The 26,762-nt window shown below is 49.9% G+C and overlaps 1 protein-coding gene across 4 annotated transcripts in view; it reads left to right on the top strand.

Moving 5' to 3' along the window:
- HTT (huntingtin) overlaps positions 1-26,762 on the top strand; it is a 399,016-nt gene that overhangs the window by 233,134 nt on the left and 139,120 nt on the right. For all 4 annotated transcript variants that reach the window (XM_075346836.1, XM_075346838.1, XM_075346839.1 and 1 more), the window contains 6 exons: positions 4,954-5,075; positions 5,742-5,852; positions 7,423-7,500; positions 17,962-18,185; positions 18,281-18,359; positions 25,719-25,880. In XM_075346836.1, coding sequence (XP_075202951.1) covers positions 4,954-5,075; positions 5,742-5,852; positions 7,423-7,500; positions 17,962-18,185; positions 18,281-18,359; positions 25,719-25,880 — 776 coding nt within the window. The remainder of the gene's footprint in view (positions 1-4,953; positions 5,076-5,741; positions 5,853-7,422; positions 7,501-17,961; positions 18,186-18,280; positions 18,360-25,718; positions 25,881-26,762) is intronic.

Genomic DNA, 26,762 nt, shown 5'->3' on the forward strand with positions numbered 1-26,762 from the left:
AGTTAGTTCTCACCATGTGAGATATGGGATGTGAGATGTGGGAGGTTGACTCTTCGTTCTTGCTCAGCAATGTGTTAACAAAGAAGTATTTTCAGTAGCTGGTTTAAGCTGGTATTAGGAAGCAAGGAACAGGCTGATGACATACTGTATGAACATTGCTGGATATCTCTGACCAATCAGGGACAATGTTGAACTGAATAACTGTGTGTATTTTACAATATACGGATCAGAAGACCATTGAGCTTCTCCTGAATAGAAACAGGTCTCTGTGTGGTTATTGCTCCTCATACATACATCTGCGCAGATCAATTTGAACTCCGTCTCTGTGACCCAGACGAGGGACCCCATTTGTGGTCTCCCCTTAATTCCCAACCTTGACATGAACACACGACGACATTGGATGTTGCAATCCTAAATGTCAATATCAATGCTATAACAAACCTTGTTTGTGAATTGGGCTAAGAAGCCAAATCAGACACTGCATTTGCATATACCTGTTTTGTGATGTTTTCCCGTCATGAGTGCAGAGCAGGAGGTCTGATTTCCTGGGTGAGTAAGGGGTACTTTGCACGCTGCGACATCGCAAGCCAATGCTAGCGATGTGCGGCACAATAGTACCCGCCCCCGTCACACATGCGATATTGTGTGATAGCTGCCGTAGTGAACATTATCGCTACGGCAGCTTCACATGCACTTACCTGGTCGGCGACGTCGCGGTGACTGCCGGACAATCCCTCCTTCAAGGGGGAGGTGCGTTCGGCGTGACCGCGACGTCACTAAGCGGCCGGCCAATAGAAGCAGAGGGGTGGAGATGAGCGGGACGTAACATCCCGCCCACCTCCTTCCTTCCGCATTGCCGTCGGGACGCAGGTAAGTAGATGTTTGTCGCTCCTGCGGGTTTACACACAGCGTTGAGTGCTGCCGCAGGAGCGACAAACAACATCGTACCTGCGGTCGACCCGACATTATGAAAATGACCGACACTACACAGATCACCGATTTTCGACACTTTTGCGCTCGGTGATCGTCGCAGGCAGGCTTTATACGTTGCGACCTCGCAACAAACACCGGATGTGCGTTACTAACGACGTGACCCTGACGATATTTCGGATGCGATGTCGCAGCGTGCAAAGTACCCCTAACTTTTGACAGAGGCTTAAGGGAGAACGTTTCTTCTTGTGGAGACTACCAAGCCAAAGTAAGGAGACTTATAGGCCATGCAATGTATTTCAATTGTCCCATTGAAAATAAAACCATAATAATAGTTAATAAAAAATGCAACTTCAGAAATGCCCGATCTATTAAAACAGATAAACGACTTCGGGAGAAAAAAAATTCCAAATGCCAAAATTTAGTTTTTTTTGGTTACAATGCAATAACAGGCGATCAAAACAGCGCGTCTACAGAAAAAATGTTATAATTAAAAATGTCAGCTCAAGACTCAAAAAAAATAAGCCATTACTGAGCCCCAGATCCCAAAAAATGAGAACGCTTTGGTCTCGGAAATTGGCGACAAAAGCAAAGTTCTTTTTTTTTTTTGAGAAATGTTTGAAGTTTTTTTTCACCCCTTACAAAAACATGTATACCCTTACTTTTATCTATCTATCAACTTGTACCGAGCTGGGGGATCATACTGACAGGTCAGTTTTACCATATAGTGAACGGGGTAAATTTAAAAAAAAACAACAAAAAAAATGTATACAGATTGAATCCGCTCCCCAGAATATGGTGAGGAAAAAATGCCAATACATACCAGGGTAAAGTGCCAGTGCTAACAAGGAGATAAGTAATTACGTAGCAGTGTCCGACAAAAGTATATTTACTGCTTACCCATGTTGTGTGGTATGGTGTCCACTCAAAACGCATGTTTCGCGATTAGTGCTTTATCAGGAGGTGTGTACTGCAATATCCTCTCTTGCACGTCCTTTTATAATTTAGGGGGTTATTGTAGTTTAAATCAATTGCCACATGAAGCATCAGCCCCAAATATGCGGCAAAACAAGTGGAGGTCCGTCACAGATGGGAAGTAATCAAAGCTGTTAGTAGGTACAAATGTTAAACTAAGGGTAAGGACCCCAAATTGTGTATCAGAGAAGGGAGTATGCAGGTATATTACCTACAAACTATTTTTGGTTCTATTATTTTGCTGTTGAGCGGGTGTTATTTGTTTTTTATAACTAGATTTCACACTTTTAGTCTTTAGGGTGCTTTCACGCTGCATTATTACCTGCATTCACTAGTCCCATTGAAGCTTCTGTCCGATTCCCCCCCCCCCCCTTCCCCACAAAACAGGTATCTGAGGCATGCCCCAACGGGGCCATTGACTATAATGGTGCAGACGAAATCACCATGTGCTCTGTCTTGCACCATTTTCAGGCGTGTACTCTTTCTACAGGCGGACGCCGAGACACAGTCTACTATGTCTGGGTATTTAAAAAAAAAAACAAAAAAAACTGACCTGCACATCCAACAAGTGTGAATAGGTGCTAGCTGCAGGAACATAGTAACTACAAGTTGCATACAGCTGCACACTAAAAAGCCAACAATGTATAAGGGAACTCTGGTATTGTATAACTGCTATAGGAATATATGAAAAAAAAAGATTTAGTTTATGTATTGACCAATGTATGTAAGAACAGTCACCACGGCAAGGTATATCTCTGTAAACCGGGAACCTAACTTGACATGCCGCTATCTGGGTTAAAAACATCCATTAAATATTTGTAGTGAATCTCTTTCTGACTGAGCACTCCGCCCTATAACCAGGCTGAGCTCATATCCTTTATAGCCGGAGTCCTAGCTGCCCAGACAGGGAGGTTTTTAACCCAAATAATGGCGTTTCAAGTTAGGTTCCCAGTTTACAGAGATTACCTTGCCGTGGTAACTGGGCTTATATGCATAAACTAAATATCTTTTTTTTTTTTTCCATATATTCCTATAGCAGTAATGCAATACCAGAGTTCCCTTATACATTGTTGGTTTTTTAGCGTGCAGCTGTATGCATCTTGTAGTTACTATGTCTGGGTGTCCACTTGCAGAAAGCGCATACATCCGAAAATGGTGCATAAAAGAGAACACGGTGATTTCGTTTGCACCATTACAGTCAATGGCCCCTTCGGGGCAGGTGTCCAAAGCCCGTTTTGCAGGTGGTGGGGGATCAGAAGGATGCTCCAGTGGGATCAATGAATGTAGGATATTACCTTCCAAAGACTGGTGATTGGAGGCGTAATAAGTAGAGCGGAGTGGACCTGTGGGAGTTCGGACTTTAGATAAATTTCATTTTGGGTCCTGGACTTGACCTGAACCCTGATAAGTCACTAATCAGGCAGTTCGGGTCTCCGTCCACATACAGCCAGACATAAACAGGTCACTTCCGGGAGCCGGTGGGTTGGGTTTTTCCATTTTTAATTTTTTTTTGTGCACACTACATTTTGATCTTTCTGTTGTTACCGCCAGAGCGAGCCGTACAGCCGCACCGAGCTGAGCACCGAGCTTACCCGTGCACAGCAATGCTCGATCGAGTGGTTTGCAGGCGTAAACCACCTATGTTGAACTATGTTGTTTTTGTAAAGCCTGTGTTCAGTCCAACCACCGAACCTCGGGTTTGCTCTAGTAATGAGTGATCCATGGATGTATATGATGAGGCTGCTCCGGTCTCATAAAGTTTCAGAGATGTTGGTTCCCCCTTAAAAAGTAGCAATGCCACAATTCCTTATTTAAAGCTAATAATGCCCCCTTTGTAAAGTAGTAATGACCGGAGTGCCATTTATAATGTAATAATGCCCCTTCAGGCACTTACTTGAGGATACAACTGGCAGCCACACGAGGGTCCTGTGAGCCACTTTTTAGGAACCTCCACTCTAGAATCAAGGTTTGGATTCAATGGCTGCAAACACAGATAGTACATTAGAAAACTGTGAAGCTTTTCATTATGCAGCCCCACATTGCTGCTTTGTGGTAGTGTAGCTGCACATTCGCCTATATTAGAATGGCGGGACAGCGCTTTAAAAGGGGGTTTTCCCTATAATCCTACTTTTATAAATCCTGTTGATAGATGAGTAGTGCCTGATCAGGGTGGGGGTATGAATGTTTGCACCCCAACCAATTCAAGAACAGGGATCCCCAATTCCTTTGAAAGAATTGAGGAGTAGCTCACCATTGTATTTTTTCAGTAACAAATCTGTTGAAAAGTGGAGCCAAGGTTAAAGGGAACCTGTCACCAGGTTTTTCCCTTTTGAGCTGCAGCCACCACCAGTGGGCTCTTATATACAGCATTCTAGAATACTGTATATAAGAGCCCAGGCCGCTGTGTATAACTTAAAAAGACCTTTTTTATACTCACCTGGGGCGGCCAGGTCCGTTGGGCATCGATGGTCTTGGTCCGGTTTCTGCTATCTTCCTTCCTTCCCTCGCTGTCTTCCTTTCCAGCTCTGTGTGGATGACCCGTCCTACATCATCCACACAGTGTCCTCCATTGTGCTCCTGCGCATGCACACTTCCTGCTGAGGGCAGCGCAAATTACTGTAATACACAGTTGCGGGAAAAAAGGTCAAAGAACACATGCGCAACACAATACTTTGATCTGCTCTCAGCAGGGCAGAGAGAAGTGTGCAGGAGCACAATAGAAGACTCTGTGTGGATGGCGTTCAACACGTCATCTACACGGAGCTGGGAAGGAGGACGGTGACTGAAAGAAGAGAGGAGGCGCCGTACCGAGACCAGCGACGCCCATCGGACCAGACCGCCCCCAGGTGAGTATAATAAAAGCTGTTTTTTACATTCCACAGTGCATCCTGGGCTCTTATATACAGTATTCTGGAATGCTGTATATAAGGGCTCACTGGTGGTGGCTGCAGCTTATAGAGGACAAATCTAGTGACCGGTTCCCTTTTAATATAAAAAAAACAGAAATTTTTTATGGCAGTGTTTTTCCGTTTTCTTCCTTTATTTAAGCTTCTAGGCAGGCAGATGCTTCCGGTCCAGCACAAGCAAGCAAATCCCTTGGCAGCTTCTACCATCTTCCATCATATTTAAAACTATATGATGTATTGAAAGCGACATACGCCAACTACAAGGTATGTAATCATCAAGAGCATACTAAATGTAAAGTGTTCTATGAATGTATCTGACATATAAGTGAATAAATATATTATTACCTGATGTTTACAGAACCTGGTAATGAGCACATGAATGTCTACTTCAAATTACAGGATACACCTAGTGTACATCAGACATTTTACATATGATGATTATAATGCCACTATAAGGGGGAACGTGAAGTCCTGAGCCAGCTGTATCTTGTGTCCCCCGACTCCTGCTTGTGATAGGTTTCTCCCTGTCAGCTTTCGGAAGAAGACGACAGATTGAAGCTGCATCTCATATGACTACACTAATGAATTGCATGATACTGGGGAGCCATCTTCACATAGGGGTGTACTAACTTCTGTTGCCAGCGGTTTAAACATTAATAGATGTGTCTTGAGTTATTTAGAGGACACTAAATTTACCCGGTTATACAAGCTGCACACTGACACTGTACATTGTAACACAGGGTCAGATCTTCAGTGGTGTCTCATGAAAAGAAATAAAATATGTACAAAAAATGTGAGGGGTGTACTCACTTTTGTGATATACTGTAGCAAAAACCAGCTGACAGGTTCCCTTTAAAGAAATTGAGATCAGGGCAGGATGGCCTTCTGTTTTCTATTAGTACTGACCATTGATTTATTTGCTGTTTGCAGGTGACCCTGGACCTTCAGAATAACAATGAGAAGTTTGGGTGTTTCCTGCGCGCGGCCCTCGATGTCCTGTCACAGATATTAGAACTGGCGACACTGACTGATATTGGCAAGGTGAGGACCAACATTTCTGCCTTTTGTGGGTATTTTTTTTTTTTTTTTAGTATGGATGAATGTACTAGAGAAACATGTATGACACATTGTATTCACAGTAAATTGTTTAACATTCCTGTCATTAAGGCACCGCCAGTTTCTACGCCCTGCGCTTCACTTGCCCCTAGGCCCTGTGGCACGCTCGCCCCTGGGCCCTGCGGCACGCACGCCCCTGGGCCCTGCGTTCCTCTCGCCCCTGGGCCCTGCGCTCCTCTCGCCCCTGGGCCCTGCGCTCCTCTCGCCCCTGGGCCCTGCGCTCCTCTCGCCCCTGGGCCCTGCGCTCCTCTCGCCCCTGAGCCCTGCGCTCCTCTCGCCCCTGGGCCCTGCGCTCCTCTCGCCCCTGGGCCCTGCGCTCCTCTCGCCCCTGGGCCCGGCGCTCCTCTCGCCCCTGGGCCCGGCGCTCCTCTCGCCCCTGGGCCCGGCGCTCCTCTCGCCCCTGGGCCCGGCGCTCCTCTCGCCCCTGGGCCCTGCGCTCCTCTTGCCCCTGGGCCCGGCGCTCCTCTCGCCCCTGGGCCCGGCGCTCCTCTCGCCCCTGGGCCCGGCGCTCCTCTCGCCCCTGGGCCCGGCGCTCCCCTCGCCCCTGGGCCCGGCGCTCCCCTCTCCCCTGGGCCCGGCGCTCCCCTCGCCCCTGGGCCCGGCGCTCCTCTGGCCCCTGGGCCCGGCGCTCCGCTCGCCCCTGGGCCCGGCGGCACGCTCGCCCCTGGGCCCTGCGCTCCTCTCACCCCTGGGCCCTGCGCTCCTCTCGCCCCTGGGCCCTGCGCTCCTCTCGCCCCTGGGCCCGGCGCTCCTCTCGCCCCTGGGCCCGGCGCTCCTCTCGCCCCTGGGCTTTGCTAGGACCAGTACAACTTATGGACTATGTACAAGAGTACGTTTGTATATATTTCTATGATGTATGGGCCTAGAAGGAATAGGGGCCGTGAGTGTCGCTTATGGGGAGCCCAGGGGCCTAAGGCAGGCGGGTATCCTATGGGGCGGCAGAGCGCCGGGCCCAGGGGCGAGAGGAGCGCCAGGCCCTGGGGCGAGAGGAGCGCTCCTCTCCTCTCGCCCCTGGGCCCGGCGCTCCTCTCGCCCCTGGGCCCAGCGCTCCTCTCGCCCCTGGGCCCTGCGGCACGCTCGCCCCTGGGCCCGGCGCTCCTCTCGCCCCTGGGCCCTGCGGCACGCTCGCCCCTGGGCCCGGCGCTCCTCTCGCCCCTGGGCCCGGCACTCCTCTCGCCCCTGGGCCCGGCGCTCTGCCGCCCCATAGGATACCCGCCTGCCTTAGGCCCCTGGGCTCCCCATAAGCGACACTCACCACCCCTATTCCTTCTAGGCCCATACATCATAGAAATATATACAACGTACTCTTGTACATAGTCCATAAGTTGTACTGGTCCTAGCAGCTGAAATTCAAGTTCTGTGACCCCTTTAATATGATCATTTGTAACCAGAAATGAATATCTTAGTAATTGTAGAGCAGTGGCCTAATAATCTGAGTTTCTGGATCTTCTCCAGTTATGCCCGTCTCCCTGACATCTTGCTGTTATCTTTACAGTGCGTTGAAGAAATTCTGGGTTATCTCAAATCCTGTTTTAGTCGTGAACCAGTGATGGCGACGGTCTGTGTCCAGCAGGTGAGAATGTACAGGCCGGGTGTCACTCACTGAGGAGACTCACTGTCACATGTAACGGAAATCAAATATTATAGCTTAAATTCTACAGAAATGTAATATTACAGGACGGCCGATCACATAACTGAGCGACCAGTCACCTGTAGAGGAAGATCCTCCAGCTGTGGCTCACAGATGGGGGATCCGGGGGAACCTTCTTTTGTGCGGTCTGTGCAACCCATGTCAAAGTATATTGCAAGACCCATTATTGCACACAGATTCCTTTTGTGCTGAAGTTTAGAATTGTAATTTAAAATGATATAGAGGAGGTGACCTGCAAAACGGGGCTGATTACTCAAGACTGGAGCAGCCCATGTTTTAATAAGGCTGTAGGGGGGAAATCTGTCATCAGGTTTTTGCTACCTCATCTGAGAGCCAAAGAGATCCTGAATCCAAAAGTGTATCACTTAGATTACTGGGTGCAGCAGATCTGACACAATCAGAATTTTTAGATTTAGCCATGTAGCAGAGCTGAGCGAGCTGTGCACGTCCACACCAGGCTCTCTATAGAGATTGTACATTCACAGTGAGATGTCACTCACAGCAGCGGGACTGCTGTGTGCATGACATTGTAGTCCAAGTAATGATAAGGTCCTCCTGCTTAACCCCTTAACAACCCATGACATACTGGGCACAAGGTGGATCGTGTGAGGTTAATCCCCGCCCCCTGCCGTGGGCAGGTCGTGGGGTTCCGCGCACATTTGAGCTGTTTTCAACAGCTGACATGTGTGCCTGCTAATCGCGGGTGAAATCGCTTCCAGCCGCGATTATTTACCCCTTACATCTCGCTGCCAAAATCTGGCAGCGAGATGTATATGCGCGCCGCCATTACAGTGACTTACCCCGCCCCTATCGGAAGTCACGTGACATGATCGGTGGTTGCCATGGTAGCACATTGTCATGGGATGACGCCTGTAGATAACATGAGTCACTTCCTCTCAATGCCGGAATACAGCAAGCATTGAAAGTAAAGCACCAAATCTGCAGTTCTCAGCTCTGTAGCTGTGATCTGGAGATGGTGCAGAGCGATCAGATTGCTGATCGCTATAGCCCCCTAGGGGGACTAATAAAATAAAAAAAAAAAAAGTTTAAAAAAAAAAAAAAACTAAAAGTTCAAATCACCCCCCTTTCACCCCATTGAAAATTTAAAGGGTTAAAAAAATAAAAAAATTTACACATATTTGGTATTGCCGCGTTCAGAAATGCCCGATCTATCAAAATATAAAATCATTTAAGATGATTGGTAAACGGCGTAGTGGCAAAAAAATTCCAAACTCCAAAATTACAGTTTTTGGTCGCCACACATTTCTTTTTCGCTCCTAATTGGGAGACCCAGACAATTGGGTGTATAGCTATTGCCTCTGGAGGCCACACAAAGTATTACACTTAAAAGTGTAAGGCCCCTCCCCTTCTGGCTATACACCCCCAGTGGGATCACTGGCTCACCAGTTTTGTGCTTTGTGCGAAGGAGGCAACACATCCACGCATAGCTCCACTTTTTAGTCAGCAGCAGCTGCTGACTATGTCGGATGGAAGAAAAGAGGACACATATAGTGTCCCCAGCATGCTCCCTTCTCACCCCACTGTATGTCGGAGGTGTTTGTAAGGTTGAGGTACCCATTGCGGGTACGGCGGCAGGAGCCCACATGCTGATTCCTTCCCCATCCCTTTTTACAGGGCTCTGGGTGAAGTGGGATTTACCGGTCTCCAGGCACTGAGACCGTGCTCCATCTACAGCCCCTGGAGAAGATGCTGGATGGAGCGGAGTACATCAGGGACATGGCCCTGCTTCCTCAAGGTACTCTGTGTCCCCGTGCATTTGGCGCTCACACCGCAGCATGCTGGGTGTTGTAGTGCGCCGGGGGACATCAGCGCTGCGGCGCCTGTGCCATGGCCTCATTCAGCTTCGCTGAAGCAGGCTCACTTATGGGAATTGGTCGCGCCGGCCGCTGGGACTGCGGCGCGGCTGGCACTTGTAGTGCGCCGGGGACTTCAGCGCGGCCTGCGCTTTTACGGCGGCCGCGCTGATAACTAGAGTCCCCGGCTTTTGCGGCCTGCTTCCGTTCGTTCCCGCCCCCAGACCTGCCAGTCAGGAGAGGGGCGGGACGCTGGCCACTTCTAGGCATCGGTCGCGCCGGCCGCTGGGACTGCGGCGCGGCTGGCACTTGTGGTGCGCCGGGGACTTCAGCGCGGCCCGCGCTTTTACGGCGGCCGCGCTGATAACTAGAGTCCCCGGCTTTTGCGGCCTGCTTCCGTTCGTTCCCGCCCCCAGACCTGCCAGTCAGGAGAGGGGCGGGACGCTGGCCACTTCTAGGAATCGGTCGCGCCGGCCGCTGGGACTGCGGCGCGGCTGGCACTTGTGGTGCGCCGGGGACTTCAGCGCGGCCCGCGCTTTTACGGCGGCCGCGCTGTTAACTCGAGTCCCCGGCTTCTGGGCCTAGTCTCCCTTCGTTACCGCCCACAGCCCTGACAGTCAGGGTAGGGGCGTGACGCTGCATAGCACAGCAGCGCTGAGAGCTGGAGTATGTTTTGCATACTCCACCCCTCTCACTGTGTGCACTGTGAATCCGGATTCCCGCACTTTCTCAGGCACGCCCACGGCTTCCTTCTCTACAAGGACGCCGGCAGCCATTAGTGTCAGTTTCTGTACGAACAGAGACAAGTGTGGAAGACCCTGGCATTCTGATAGTCACACAATCGCTGCAACAGGCGTTAAGCAGCACCTGTGGTGCTAACCCCACTAGTGCAGAAGTGCACTTATAGATATGCTTGTACTATATACATTGCACTGTTTGGTCGCACGTTGTATATACCCTCCTGGATTATGCGGAGGAGTTATCAGCATATTCTCTGTGTAAAACAAAGGTGCAGAACCAAATGTTTTTCTATACAGCTGGTACAGCATGTACGGCTATACGGCCGGCAGGTTACATAGACTCCCATTGTATGCACTAATGGCCAGGGGATGAGGACTGTGTCTGCAGTATTTACTGACAGTTTTTCTGAGACTATGGCTATGATACTAGAAGCCTAGCAGTCCGGACATGTCTCTCACAATATGGGCACTGTTGAATCATTGATCCATGGCCCCCCTCAGTGTGAACAACTAACAGCTCCGGGAATGTCACACGCATCCCAGAGTCACGGCTCTGCACGGACGTCAGTCCCAGACAGCCTAAGCGGGCTCACTATGAGTGGCCTCGGTTTCATCAGGGTCCTAGCAGAAGGACTCGCTGTGTAATGAGGCGGAAGTAGCGGCTCAGGATTCTGATCCTGAGACCGCTCTCAATCTGGATACACCTGATCGTGACGCCATAGTAAATAATCTTATAGCGTCCATCTATAGAATGTGGGTTATTTCTCACAGCTCCTCCAGTGGAGGAGTCAGCTTCACGTGTTTTTCTGGACCACTCTGCCTTCAGAGAGGCAGTCCAGGAACACCACGCTTATCCAGATATGCGCTTCTCCAAACGGCTTAGGATACACGTTATCCCTGTCCCCTGACTTGGTCAGGGACTGGACCCAGTGTCTCAAGCGGCATCCTCCAATCTCCAGGCTTGTAGCTAGATCCATAGTTGCAGTGGGAGATGGAACTGCTGTTGGCTCCGGCATTCTCTCCCTTGGGGCACTCCAAGCTATTTCAGCTTGTCTTACACAGATTGACACGGTTACACGTACATCTGTGCCGCAGGTGGCATCCTTAACCTCTCAAATGTCTGCATTTGCTTCTTACGCGATTCAGATTGTCCTGGACTCTGCGAACCGTGCGGCGGTAGCCTCCGCTACTCCGTGTTTTTAAGCAGAGCCTGGTCTGCTCGTTAAGTGAATGGAAGGCAGATTCTGCTTCCAAAAAAGGTTGCCTACCAGTTGCCTTTTTCTGCTGACCGACTGTTTGGTGAATGTAACCATTAAACAGTCCAGGGGTAAGGATTCATCCTTTCCTCAGCCCGGACACAACAAACCCCAACAGAGCAAGAGGCAGTCGGGGTTTTCGGCCTTTTCGAGGCTCGGGCAGGTCCCATTTTTCCTCGTCCAATGTGGACTCAAAAGGATCAGAGGAGCTCAGGTTCTTAGCGGGCTCAGTCACGCCCAAAAAATCGACAGTCTGAAAACCCGCTTCCAAGGCGGCTTCCAAATGACTTGCGGCCTCGGTCGGTAGCAGGCTCTCCCGCCTTGGCGATATTTAGCTGCCATAGGTCAATGACCATTGAGTGTGAGACATTCTGTCTCACGGGTACAGGATAGAGCTCACTTCTCGTCCTCCAACTCGATTCTTCAGAATTTCTCCACCTCCCGGCCGAGCCGCTGCTCTTCTGCAAACAGGGTGCACTCTATAGGCAGAAAGAGTGATGACCCCCGTTCCTCTTCAGGAACAAGGTCACGGTTTTTACCCCAAATTCTTTGCGGTACCTATAACAACGGGCCGTTCCATCCCGTTCTGGATCTAAAAATGCTCAGCAAGCTCGTGGACACCAGGCGGTTCCGGATGGAATCACTCCGCCTCAAGGTCCCAAGGATATTTCCTAGCATCATTAGGCATCAAGGATGCTTATCCACACGTGCCGATTGATCCAGAGCACTAGCGTGTCTACGCTTCGTTATAGGAGACGAACACCTTCTGTTCGTAGCTCTACCTTCCGGCTAGCGACAGTCCCACTGGTCTTCGCCAAGGTCAGGGCAGCAGTAGTCACAGTCCTGCACTCTCAGAGTCACTCTGTGATCCCGTATTTAGACGATCTACTTGTCAAGGCACTCTCTTGGGAAACATGCCAACACTGCCCGAACGTTGCGCTGGAGACTCTCTAAAGTTTTGGGTGGATCATCAACTTTTCAAAGTCAGATCCGACCCCGACCCTATCGATAACATATCTAGGCATAGAGTTTCTTACTCTCTCAGCGATAGTGAAGCTTCCGCTAGACAAACAGCATTCACTACGGGCTGCAAGCTCTTCTTTAAGAACCAGTCGCACACATTGAGACGCCTCATGCACTTCCTACTTAAGATGGTAGCAATGGAGGCAGTTCCTTTCGCGCAGTTTTACTGCGTCCACTACAATGGGACATTCTCCGCCAATGGGACGAGGAGTCGACGTCCCTCAACAGAGTCGTCGTTCTTTCTCAGGCGGCCAAGGAATCTCTACGGTGGTGGCTTCTTCCCACCTCTTGGTTAAAAAAGAAGGTCCTTCCTATCCCCATCCTGGGCGATAGTTACGACAGACGCGAGTCTATCAGGGTGGGGAGCAGTTTCTCTCCACTACAGCGCTCAGGGTACGTGGACTCAGCAAGAGTCCACCCTTCAGATCAATGTTCTTGAACACAGAGCAGTGTATCTTGCCCTACAAACCTTCCAACAGCGGCTGGAAAGCAAGCATATCCGACTTCAGTCGGACAGCTCCACAGCGGTGGCATACATCAACCACCAAGGAAGAACGCGCAACCGGCAAGCCTTCCAGGAAGTCCGGCAGGTTCTGATGTGGGTGGAAGACATCCACCATATCCACAATTCACATCCCAAGTGTGGAAACTAGGAAGCTGACTTCCTAAGTCGCTGAGGTGTGGCCGAAAGAGGTTGGTCTCCTCACCCGGACGGGTTTCAGGAGATCTGGCGCCGCTGACAGAGGCCGGACGTCGATCTAATGGCGTCACGGCACAACAACAATGTGCCAGCTTCATGGCACGGTTTCACAATCATCGAGCTCTGGCGGCAAACGCCTTAGTTCAGCATTGGTCGCAGTTCCAGCTACCTTAGGTGCCACCTCTGGCATTGTTGCCCAGAGTACTGCGCTAGATCAAGACCGACTGCGGCCGCGCCATCCTCGTCGCTACAGATTGGCCGAGGATGTTGTGGTACTCGGTTCTGTGGTGCCTCACGGTAGGCTAACCGGGGGCACTACCAGACCAATCAGACTGGCTGTCTCAAGGGCCATTCTTCCATTTGAACAGGACGTGGAAGATATTCTTATCTCGGTGCTCGGCGCAGGGTGTTTCTCCCTGGCCGGTTGCATCGTCTATGTTTCCTTCCTTCCTGCAATCTAGGTAGGAAAATGGGTTGTCGCTCAGTTCCCTTTAGGGACAAGTCTCAGCGCTATCTGTATTTTTCAGAAACGACGACTTCCTCAGGTACGCACGTTCCTACGGGGAGTTTGTCTTCTCAGCACTCCGTACAAGCGGCCGTTAGAGCCCTGAGATCTGAACAAGGTTCTAATTGCTCTCCAGATGCCGCCTTTCGAGCCTTTGAAAGATGTCTCCCTTCCCGCTTTTCACGGGAAGTGGCCTTCTAGTAACGGTCTCGTCTCTTAGGACAGTGTCCGAGCTAGCAACGCTCTCATACAAACTCCCTTCCTGGTCCTTCACCAGGACAGGGTAGTTCTGCGTCCGGTTCCGGAATTTCTCCCTAAGGTGGTATCCCACTTTCATATCAATCAGGATATCACCTCACCTTCTTTGTGTCCTCGTCCAGTCCACCAATTTCAGAAAGATTTGCATCTGTTGGTTCTGGTGAGAGCACTCAGGTTCTACTTCCCGCATGGCGCTCCTGCGCCACCCGGATGCACTCTTTGTCCTTGTCGCTGGTCGGCGTAAACAGTCGCAAGCTTCCAAATCCACCCTTGCTCGGGGGATCGAGGAACCAATTCTTGAAACCTACAGTTCTACTGGGCTTCTGGTTCTCTCAAGGCCGAAGGCCCATTCTATCAGAGCCGTGGGTGCATCCTGGACATTACGGCACCAGGCTACGGCTCAGCAGGTGTGTCAGGCACCTACCTGATTGGATCTGCATACTTTTACCAAGCATTTTCAGGTGCATACCTACGCTTCGGCAGACGCCAGCCTAGGTAGATAAGTCCTTCAGGCGGCAATTGCCCACCTGTAGGAAAGGGCTGTTTGACGGCCCTATCACGAGGTATTCTTTTACCCACCCAGGGACTGCTTTTGGACGTCCCAATTGTCTGGGTCTCCCAATTAGGAGCGAAAAAGAAGAAGGGAATTTTGTTTACTTACCGTAAATTCCTTTTCTTCTAGCTCCAATTGGGAGACCCAGCACCCGCCCTGTTTTCTCTGGGTTTTTCTGTTTTTTCGGGTACACATGTTGTTCATGTGGTATGGTTCAGTTCTCCGATGTTTCCTCGGATTAAATTGTTCTTTAAACCAGTTATTGGCTTTCCTCCTTCTTGCTTTGACACTAAAACTGGTGAGCCAGTGATCCCACTGGGGGTGTATAGCCAGAAGGGGAGGGGCCTTACACTTTTAAGTGTAATACTTTGTGTGGCCTCCAGAGGCAATAGCTATACACCCAATTGTCTGGGTCTCCCAATTGGAGCTAGAAGAAAAGGAATTTACGGTAAGTAAACAAAATTCCCTTCTTTGCGCAAAATGCAATAACAGGCAATCAAAACGTAGCATCTGCGCAAAAATGGTACCATTAGAAACATCAGCTCGAGACGCAAAAAATAAGCCATCACTGAGCCATAGATCCCAAAAAATGAGAACACTACGGGTTTCGGAAAATGGCGCAAAACGTGCACCACTTTTTTTGGACAAGCTTGTGAAATTTTTTGAACCCCTTAAATACAAGTAACCCTATTCATGTTTGGTATCTACAAACTCGCAACGACATCAGGCATCACAATGACACATCAGTTTTACCATATAGTGAACACAGTGAATAAAATATCCCAAAAAACTATTGTGCGATCACACTTTTTTTTGCAATATTTCCGCACTTGGAATTTTTTTGCCGTTTTCCAGTACACCATATGGTAAAACTTATGGTTTCATTTAAAAGTACAACTCGTCCCGCAAAAAAAAAACAAGCTCTAACATGGCAAGATTGACGGAAAAATAAAAAAAGTTACGGCTCTCAGAAGAAAAAGAGGAAAAAAACAAAACGGAAAAACGCAAAATGCCCGGGGGCTGAAGGGGTTAAACAAACATAGCAAATAAACAACAGATCGGACCTTGACAATACAGGCATCCCTGAATTCTGTGTGTTAACCCTTGCAGCAGGCGATCTTCAGCTTACATAGCGAAAACCTGCTGACAGATTCCCTTTACACGCTTAGGGCAGCAAGAGCTATAAATACAGCCCTAACTGGAGCCGGTTTTGCATTGTATATCCGGTCACTGGTGCTATATTTTAGAGTTTGTGTAGCGTTTTTCCAGAACTGTATTAGTCGCCTTCCTGGCACGCCTGGAAATATCAAAAAAACAGACACGCACATCCAACAAATGTGAACAGGTGCTAACTGAAAAAACATAGTAACTATAAATGCATAGTCGCACACTGAAAAAGCCAAAAATGTAGAAGGGAAAATATGGCACTGCATTACTGCAAAAGAGAGATATTTAGTTTATGTATTGGCCAATGCATGTAAACCCAGAACCAACGGCAAGGTAATCTCTGTAATCCGGGAACCTAACTTAAATGCCACTATCTAGGTTAAAAACATCCGTGTCTGGGCAAAATGCCACTATTTGGACTACAAACCTCCATGTATGGGCAGCTAGACCCCTGCTATAATGGTTATGAACAGCTAGGTCTTAGGGCCGTGCAGTGATGTGAATGATTTGGGGGTAATTGACTCGTTAATACTTTCACCCAGAGGTGGCCAATTAATTTTCCAATAGGGCCAGTTGAGAGACACTGTCTATTGCAGAGGGTTGAAAATTGAAATTAATTCTGTTCAATATTAACTTATAAATTAATAATAATAATAATAATAATAATAATATTATTATTATTATTATTATTATTATTATTATTATTATTAATAATAATAATAATAATAATAATAATAATAATAATAATTTATATTAATATTTGTCTTGCTTATTGAGCAGATCAAAACCATATACTTTACTCATTTTTATAAAAAGCAATAAATCATACTCCTCCTTCCTCCTGTATACAAAGATCACCAGACTCCCCCCTAAAACAGTATGATGGCCACACAACCCCCACACACAGGTTACGGCCTTACTGCTCTCTATGCAGTATATACGATCCCACAGCCCCTCACCTACAGTATGATGCCCTTAAGGCACCTCAAGACAGAATGATAGTCCAACACACAGTATGAGCCCCCACAGCCCCCTCTCCCAAAAGTATGTTTCCATTCAGTATGATGGCCCCCACAGCACCCCCCACATAGTATTATCCATGACAGCCACCCAACACCGTATGCTACCAAACACAGTATGATGACCCACATAGTATTATCCATGACATCCCCCAACACAATATGATGGCCCCCAAAGCCTTCAAAAAATTATGATTCCACACATAGAATGATGACACCCACACAGTATGGTCTCCTACAGCTCCCTATATACAGAATGGTAACCATCACAGTATTATCCTCCATAGCCCACCAGCACATTATGATGGTCCCCACAGCTCTCCAACATAGTATGATGGCCTCTACAGAACCCCCAAACACAGTGCGATGACCCCCCCCCCCCACATTATGATCTTCCATACTGCATACAACACATAATGATGACCCCACAGCCCCCCTGTACAGTATGATGCTCCTTATGGTCCTCCACACAGTATAATCCCCAATGATCCACAGAGTATCGTGGCCTCCACAGCATTGCCAATCACAGGTGATAACCCCCATAGTATGATCCCTCACAACCCCCCAACACAGAAGAATAGGCCCCTTCGTTACGATCCCTCACAGCCCCCCAACACAGAATAGGCCCTTCATTACGATCCCTCGCAGCCCCCCAACACAGAATAGGCCCTTCATTATGATCCTTCACAGCCCCACATCACAAATTGATGACCCACACTGTATGATTCCCCCCCCCCCCCACAGCCCTCAAACAGTTATTGATGGCCCCACATATTGCCCCACAAATTGTGCTGATCAACTTTTATTTTTGTTTCTTGGACAAAAATTAAGCCCTACTCGCCTCGCTCATTCCATCAGCGCACTGCTCCGGTCTTTGCTCTGCACACCGAGGATCCAAAGAAGGTGCGGTGTAACGACATCACCGCTCCTGCTGCCCTGAGAGTCTGTCATAGTGGAAGACTGAGCTGACGGCTCCCTCCTCCATCACCACATTCTCCGGGGAAATTGAAACTTCTGATTGCGGTGGGAGGGCAAGCCATTGCTTCCAGCCACTTTGCTTTCCCGATTCGTGGGATGGATAGGAACAGCCAAAGTGCCGGATGTAGCCTGCGATAGGATGTAGCCATAGTTTTCCCAGGTCTTTTTTAAACCATTTTCATCTATTTTGGGGAATTTAAGGCTAATGGACGGAGGGGTCCTCTGTCTGTGATAGTTTGATCTTCCAAAATACAAATTTAATTAACCCTTATGGCTTAAATTGACATGCAAAATTGCCATTTTTTGGTCTCCACCTTGCTCGGTCCTCTGCGATATGAGCACTTACTGATCTTACATTTGATTCCTTCAGCTATTGAAGACACTTTTTGGGACGAACTTGGCATCACAATTTGAGGCTTTATGCTCCAACCCTGGTAAATCACAGGGCAAGGCTCAGCGCCTGGGCTCCTCCAACCTGCGCCCTGGCTTGTACCATTACTGCTTCATGGCTCCCTACACACATTTCACTCAGGCATTGGCAGACGCCAGCCTAAGAAACATGGTTCAGGCGGACCAAGAGCAGGACACGTCGGGGTAAGATCACACAATCGCACATGCAGCAGCGATGCCTCGTCTTCCTATTTTCACTTTCCTTACCTGTGTTTCCTATGATTTTTCTCTTTTTACAGGTGGTTTGATGTTCTGCAGAAAGTGTCTTCTCAGCTGAAGAACAACATTACCAACGTTACTAAGCACCGTGCTGACAAGGTGATCCTTCGAGTTGATAATAGAAGAGTTAAGCTGGGTTCACACATAGCGACAGCGACAACGACGTTGCTGTTACGTCACCATTTTCTGTGACGCAACAGCGACCTTGTATGTCGCTGTTATGATCGCTGCTTAGCTGTCAAACACAGCGACGCAGCAGCGATCATAACGTCGCTACATGTGCAGAGAGCAGGGAGCCGCGCACACTGCTTAGCGCTGGCTCCCTGCTCTCCTAGCTACTGTACACATCAGGTTAATTAACCCGATGTGTACTGCAGCTACATGTGCACAGAGCAGGAGCCGGCACTGGCAGCGTGAGAGCTGCGAAGGCTGGTAACGAAGGTAAATATCGGGTAACCACCTTGGTTACCCGATGTTTACCCTGGTTACAGCTTACCGCAGCTGCCAGATGCCGGCTACTGCTCCCTACTCGCTTCATTTCTTTATCGTTCCTATGGGAGACCCAGACATTGGGTGTATAGCTTCTGCCTCCGGAGGACACACAAAGTACTACACTCAAAAGTGTAGCTCCTCCCTCTGAGCCTATACACCCCCTGGAGAACCAGATCTAGCCAGTTTATCGCTTTGTGTTCAGGAGGCATACATCCACACATGCATTCTCATCTGATTTTTCATTTTTGGAAAGAGTTTGAAGAAAAGCGGGTCCAAGCCTGGACCCCCGGCATGTCCCTTCTCACCCCACTGTGTCGGCGGTGCTGTTAAGGTTGATTCCAAGGCTGGAGCCTTACATGCCGTGCTCCTTCACCATCCCTCCTGGGCTCTGGCTTGAAGTGGGAGCCAGCACGGTTCTCCATGCTTGGCAGGAGACCGGTCTCCATCCGCAGCCCTTCAGGATCCTGCTGGACCGGAGCACTCATCCCCAGGGACTTGGAACCCTGCGTCTCAGCAAGCTAAGTACCTGAGGCGTTTATATATTGGGGGTCCCTGTACTTTATTGTTGTGGGAGAGTGTGCTGAGTGAGTTTTATGACATTTCCGGCGGGTTCTCTGGCTGTCGCCTGAGAACCGCACCGATGGTGCCTGCGCGCCGGCCGCACCGCTCAAATTTAGGCCCCGGCTTCGCCGGAGGCCTACTTTCAGTTTCACTGCCCTCGCATGTCATTCATGCAGAGGGACAGCGCGGCTCCGCCCAGCAGCCGTTCTGCACAGGGGAGGGACACTCCTCACTGGGTACATGTCTCCTCCCCTGTAAGTCTCTATGGCCCTCCAGATCCCGCTCCCAGAGTGAGTCCCGCCCCCTCTCTTCGCTCCAGCGGCCATTTTCTCAGAGTTTTTCCCTGCGATCAGCACTGGTCTGCAGCATCCCTGCTGAGGTGCTTGGGGGTCCGGGCTTCGGGATCTGGAGGGCACACAACACCGCTCCAGCGGTCTGGTAAGCCACAACCTCTGGTTGTGGACCTCTGTATATACTCTCTGGGGGTCATTCTGGCAGAGCCCCCACTCCAGCAGCATGTCTCACACGAGGAGCAAGGCTCCAAAGCTGTATTCAGTATGCACTGCATGTAAGCTCCTACTGCCTGAACAGAGCACCTATCCACATTGTGATGCCTGCTCTAACTTGGCGGTGCCACAGCCTGGAATCGCACCCCCAGTGGTCTCTCCGGCTGCTCCGGCTCCTGTGGCTGAACCCCCGGCTTGGGTAGAATCCTTATCTAGGTCTATCTCCCAGTCTTTTGCCGACTCCATGGGACAGCTGTTCAGGACTTTGCTGAACATGCATCAGCCCCCTTCACAGGGTGCCTCTGCTGCTAGGGCTCTCTCAGGACCGGAGCTCACAGAGGATTCATCATCTGGTCCCAGACCCCGTCCTCCTAAAAGGAGACGCAGGGCTCCCTCTCCTTCCTCGTCCCGCGGCTCTTTTTCAGAAGCTGACTCGCAGGACGAGGAGGATGCCTTTACAGGGGGCTCGGAGGCTAACTCCATGTGCCCCATTGATCTGTCCGAAAGTGACTCAGATGTTAGTGATTTGATTGCGTCCATTAATTCTGTACTGGATCTCAATCCGCCAGTATCAGAGGAGCAACCCTCTCTGGCAGAAAAGCACCAGTTTACCTCGCCTAAGAGGACAAAGAGTGTGTTCTTTAACCACTCCAGTTTTCAGGCCGCTGTGACCAAGCCTAGGGCCTGTCCTGACAAACGCTTCCCAAAGCGTGGTTCTGATGACCGTTTTCCCTTTCCACCTGAGGTGGTCAAGGAGTGGGCTCATTCACCAAAGGTAGACCCCCCGGTGTCTAGACTCTCAGCCCGGACCGTTGTATCAGTGGCTGATGGCACCTCTCTTAAGGATTCCACTGACCGCCAGGTTGACCTTCTGGCCAAATCTGTATATGAGGCGGCAGGGGCCTCGTTCTCCCCGACTTTTGCAGCAGTGTGGGCTCTTAAAGCCATCTCTGCTTCTCTAGAGGAGATGCATTCCCTCGCCAGGGAATCTATGCCCGAAATGGTTACCTTAACTTCCCAAGCTTCAGCTTTTTCATCCTATGCCATGTCTGCCATGCTAGAGGCTGCTCACCACACTGCGGTGGCTTCAGCTAATTCCCTCGCTATCCGCAGGATCTTGTGGCTTCGAGAGTGGAAGGCAGATGCTTCTTCAAAGAAGTACCTTGCTGGACTCCCTTTTGCTGGATCCAGGCTGTTCGGTGAACAGCTGGATGAAATTATTAAGGAAGCTACTGGCGGGAAGAGTACTTCCATGCCACAAACCAAAACCAGGAAACCTGTCCATGGTAGGAATCAGTCGAGGCTTCGTTCCTTTCGTTCCTCCCACTGGTCGTCCTCTAAGCCCTCAGCCTCGTCCACTAACTCAGCCAAGGACCAAAAATCCAACTGGCGCACAAAAGCACGTCCACAGAAGACCGCAGGAGCTGCTGCCACTAAGGCAGCCTCCTCTTAACTATCTGTCCGCGCCAGCAACGTCCTTAGTCGGTGGCAGGCTCTCCCACTTTGGCGACGCGTGGTTTCAACACGTCTCCGATCAGTGGGTGTGGGATATCATCTCCCACGGCTACAGGATAGAATTCTCTTCCAACCCGCCAGACAGATTTTTTCTGTCAACTCCCCCCTGCTCCAAGGCCGCCGCCTTCTCTCAGGCCGTGGCATCCTTGCAGGCCAGCGGAGTAATTGTACCGGTTCCCGCCCGGGAACGGTTCAGAGGTTTCTACTCAAATCTCTTCCTAGTCCCCAAAAAGGACGGTTCCTTCCGGCCCATCCTGGATCTCAAGCTTCTCAACAAGCATGTTCAGTTGCGGCATTTTCGCATGGAGTCTCTGCGGTCAGTCATTGCCTCAATAACCCAAGGGGATTTCCTGGCATCCATCGACATCAGAGATGCCTATCTCCATGTGCCAATTGCAGTTTCACACCAGCGTTGGCTACGTTTTGCATTCGGAGAGGAACATTTCCAATTTGTGGCTCTCCCCTTCGGGTTAGCCACGGCCCCTCGGGTATTCACCAAGGTCATGGCAGCAGTGGTTGCGGTTCTGCACCTCCAGGGGTTGGCAGTGATTCCTTACCTGGACGACCTTCTAGTCAAGGCTTCATCCAGCGCAGACTGTCAGCGGAGTGTCTCGCTCACTCTCGCCACTCTAGCCCAATTCGGGTGGCTTGTCAATCTTCCCAAATCCACTCTGACTCCGACCCAGAGTCTCACGTACCTAGGGATGCAGTTCGAGACTCTGCCGGCACTTGTGAAGTTGCCCTTAATCAAACAGCAGTCCCTCCAACTGGCGGTGCGCTCTCTGCTGAGGCCCCGCCGTTATTCCATCAGGCACCTGATGCAGGTGCTGGGTCAGATGGTGGCGTCAATAGAGGCTGTTCCCTTTGCCCAGTTCCATCTGCGTCCACTGCAGCTGGACATTCTCCGCTGTTGGGACAAGCGGCCTTCCTCCTTGCACAGGTTAGTGGCTCTGTCGCCACAGACCAGGAGCTCTCTTCAGTGGTGGCTTCGGCCCCTCTCTCTGTCTCAGGGACGCTCCTTCCTGGCCCCGTCCTGGGTGATCCTCACCACGGATGCCAGTCTATCTGGCTGGGGAGCGGTATGTCTCCACCGCCGAGCACAGGGCACTTGGACTCCGTCCGAGTCAGCCCTCTCGATCAATGTGCTGGAAAGCAGAGCCGTGCTTCTGGCTCTCCTAACTTTTCACCACCTATTGGCGGGCAAGCACATCCGAGTCCAGTCAGACAACGCGACAGCGGTTGCCTACATCAATCACCAAGGCGGGACACGCAGCCGCCTGGCAATGTTGGAGGTACAACGCATCCTTCAATGGGCGGAGGACTCCAAGTCCACCATATCCGCAGTCCACATCCCAGGCGTGGAAAACTGGGAGGCAGATTATCTCAGCCGTCAAACCGTGGACAGTGGCGAGTGGTCCCTGCATCCAGCAGTGTTTCAGTCAATCTGCCGCAAGTGGGGCACTCCGGACGTGGACCTAATGGCATCCCATCACAACAACAAGGTTCCGGTTTACGTGGCTCGCTCCCACGATCCTCAAGCATTCGCCGCGGACGCTCTGGTTCAAGACTGGTCCCAGTTTCGTCTGTCCTACGTGTTTCCCCCTCTAGCTCTCTTGCCCAGAGTTCTGCGCAAGATCAGAATGGAGGGCTGTTGAGTCATCCTCATTGCTCCGGACTGGCCCAGGCGAGCTTGGTATCCAGACCTGCTCCATCTGTCCGTAGAGGTGCCGTGGCATCTTCCGGACCGTCCAGACCTTCTCTCACAAGGTCCGTTTTTCCGCCAGAATTCTGCGGCTCTCAGATTGACGGCGTGGCTCTTGAGGCCTGGATCTTGACGGCTTCTGGTATCCCCCCTGAAGTCATCTCCACTATGACTCGGGCCCGTAAGTCTTCCTCTGCCAAGATCTATCACAGGACTTGGAAAATTTTCCTGTCCTGGTGTCGCTCTTCCGGCCATCCTCCTTGGCCTTTTTCCTTGCCGACCCTTCTGTCTTTTCTCCAGTCCGGTCTGCAGCTGGGACTGTCCCTCAACTCTCTCAAGGGACAAGTCTCGGCTCTGTCAGTGCTGTTCCAGCGGCGTATCGCCCGGCTGGCTCAGGTCCGCACCTTCATGCAAGGTGTGTCTCACATCATTCCGCCTTACCGGCGGCCCTTGGATCCCTGGGACCTCAATTTGGTTCTCACGGTTTTGCAGAAACCCCCCTTTGAGCCTTTTAGGGAGGTTTCTTTGTTTCGTCTTTCACAGAAAGTGGTCTTTCTAGTGGCCATAACTTCCCTCAGGAGAGTCTCTGATTTGGCTGCGCTCTCTTCGGAGTCACCTTTTTTGGTTTTTCATCAAGACAAGGTGGTTCTCCGTCCGACTCCGGACTTTCTCCTTAAGGTGGTTTCTCCTTACCACCTTAACCAGGACATTACCCTACCTTCCTTTTGTCCGGCTCCTGTTCATCGCTTTGAAAAAGCGTTGCATACTCTGGATCTGGTGCGTGCTCTCCGGATCTATGTGTCTCGCACCGCTGTTCTTAGGCGGTGCACCTCTCTTTTTGTGCTAACCACAGGTCGGTGTAAGGGCCTCTCTGCTTCTAAGCCGACCTTAGCCTTTTGGATTAGGTCGACCATTTCGGATGCCTACCAGTGTTCTCGGGTGCCTCCCCCGCCGGGGATCAAGGCACACTCGACCAGAGCTGTCGGTGCCTCTTGGGCTTTCAGGCACCAGGCTGCGGCTCAGCAAGTCTGTCAGGCTGCCACTTGGACTAGCCTGCATACCTTTTCAAAGCACTACCAAGTGCATGCTCATGCTTCGGCAGATGCGAGCTTGGGCAGACGCGTCCTTCAGGCGGCTGTCGCCCATTTGTGAAGTTAGGCTCCGCCTACTTCTTAGTTTTCTGTTTATTCCCACCCATGGACTGCTTTGAGACGTCCCAATGTCTGGGTCTCCCATAGGAACGATAAAGAAAAAGAGAATTTTGTTTACTTACCGTAAATTCTTTTTCTTATAGTTCCGTATTGGGAGACCCAACACCCTCCCTGTTGCCTTTTGGCAGTTTCTTGTTCCGCGTGTTACCACCGGCTGTTGTCGTGGACAGAGTCTCCGGTTGTTCCGGTTCTTGCTCTGTTTTTACTTGTGGGTGGCTATTCTCCTTCAGCTTTTGCACTAAACTGGCTAGATCTGGTTCTCCAGGGGGTGTATAGGCTCAGAGGGAGGAGCTACACTTTTGAGTGTAGTACTTTGTGTGTCCTCCGGAGGCAGAAGCTATACACCCAAACAATGTCTGGGTCTCCCAATACGGAACTATAAGAAAAAGAATTTACGGTAAGTAAACAAAATTCTCTTTTTCGTCGCTCTCTCGCTGTCGCACACAGCGATCTGTGCGTCACAGCGGGAGAGCAACAATAAAAAAACGAGCCAGGGCTGTGTGTAACGAGCAGCAATCTCACAGCAGGGGCCAGATCGCTGCTCAGTGTCACACACAGCGAGATCGCTAATGAGGTCACTGCTGCGTCACAAAAAAGCGATCTCAGCAGTGATCTCGCTGTGTGTGAAGCACCCCTTAATCTATTGCCTGTCCCAATATTTGCAATTGTTCCTCCTTCTTTGCACTCGCACGCTTTTTTGAAGAGCCTGAGAGAGTTCCTTGGGAGGGTCACCATTGTTTTTTTTTTTTTTCTACTAATGGCGTTAAAGGTCCCTAGAAGGCGTTAAAGGGGATGTTCAGTGATAACTTATTGGCCGGGGGATCTTTGACCACTGGGATCCCCATCGATTGGGAGATTGGAGCACTTTGATCTCCATTAGAAAGGATGCTTGACCATAGTTTCATCATTTCCCTATGGGGCTACCGAGCGTCAATAAATGATAGAAAAAAATAAAACAACTCGTTTTCAACGTACAACCCCTTCAACATTTATTTTAGTCTTTCATTTTGCCGTTTTCCATTATAGACCTTTATAGATGCCCCTTTTACAGATGAGAGCTGCTCCTTTTTATGTAGCTAGTGGCGCTGATGTGGGTGTGCATTGCCATGAACAATACTCAATCTTTTCAGCTTTATGAATGTTGGAAAGTAGAAGATAGGAATTGTTATAAACCACTTCTGCCTTCTCAGGATCAGAGACAGTCTAGGTTCCCAATGGAAAAGAGAATACAGGAGTGGTTATAAACCACTTCTGCCTTCCCAGAATCAGAGATGGTTTAGGATCCCAATGGAAAGGAGAATACAGGAGTGGTTATAAATCATTTCTGCATTACCAGGATTAGAGACCGTCTAGGATCTCAATCTGCTACACCTCAACACTAGAACTTAGTGTCAGTAAGAGGCAGACACAAGTCGTCGAGTCATTAGTTATTTACAGAAGATAAAAGATGTTTTCTATTTTTTTGCTGCAGAATACTATTCACAATCACATTCGTCTGTTTGAGCCCCTGGTGATTAAAGCCTTGAAGCAGTACACCACCACGACATCTGTACATCTTCAGAGACAAGTCCTCGACCTCCTCGCCCAGCTGGTCCAGCTCCGTGTTAACTACTGCCTGCTGGACTCTGACCAGGTAATAGCTCCTGCCCATCACTGTAGAAATAATGATGATGGGTGGCATAAGGAGGGTTGGATTTGCTGATGAGCGCACACATTGCGGAGAAAACCTAACATAAAAAGTATATGCGCCACTGAATACCTTCTGACATATTGGAAAAGATTGTTAGTCCATTTGGTCCTATCAACGCTGTTCTGTTCCTTTATTCCTGGCATCCTTGTATATTTTGAGGTCTCCAATTGCTGAAAGTGGAGGTCGATTATCCCCAACAGCATCGGAGGAGCGGAACGATACTGAAGCTGGTCAGATCGGGCGCTAACCGCATGCTTTAGAGGAGCGCTTCCAAGCTCTATTAGAAAGCTTGTAAGCCACCGCTGCCAGACCACAGCAGTAGCCAGTAACCCAGGCAACAAACTGGAATAACCTAAGTGATCATGTAATATGTGCATAAATTTGCTTTAGATGTTGAAGATTCTTATTGTCACTGGGGTGTATGGATGGAACAGAGGCTCCTTGGCTGACCCTAAGATTGTGGCCTCTGTGTTGTTCGTCATCTCGAAAGTAGGCTCGATGGTAGCCAGGTTCGAGCCTCCAACGTGGCCCTGTCTCCTGTCCAAACTACTTCCATGCACCCAGAGAGCGGGCTGGAAACCTAGTAACCAAAACCCCACAAATAATCACAGACAAGGGTAAACAAAAACTTGTGCACACTGCATACAAAGGAGGGAAAGTATGTGTACTGGAAAGTAACGCAAAAGGGGTAGGAAATAGCTACATAACTGCAAGACTCACACACCACGCTGCTCCGTAACTTGTATATCACCATAGAACTGGATAACCATAGGAACCGAGGTAGCAGAAGCTATATCCAGCTCTCAGTCCCAGTATCCAGAAGCT

This window comes from Anomaloglossus baeobatrachus, chromosome 1 (assembly GCF_048569485.1).
Source record: "Anomaloglossus baeobatrachus isolate aAnoBae1 chromosome 1, aAnoBae1.hap1, whole genome shotgun sequence".
NCBI classification, from domain to species: Eukaryota; Metazoa; Chordata; class Amphibia; order Anura; family Aromobatidae; genus Anomaloglossus; species Anomaloglossus baeobatrachus.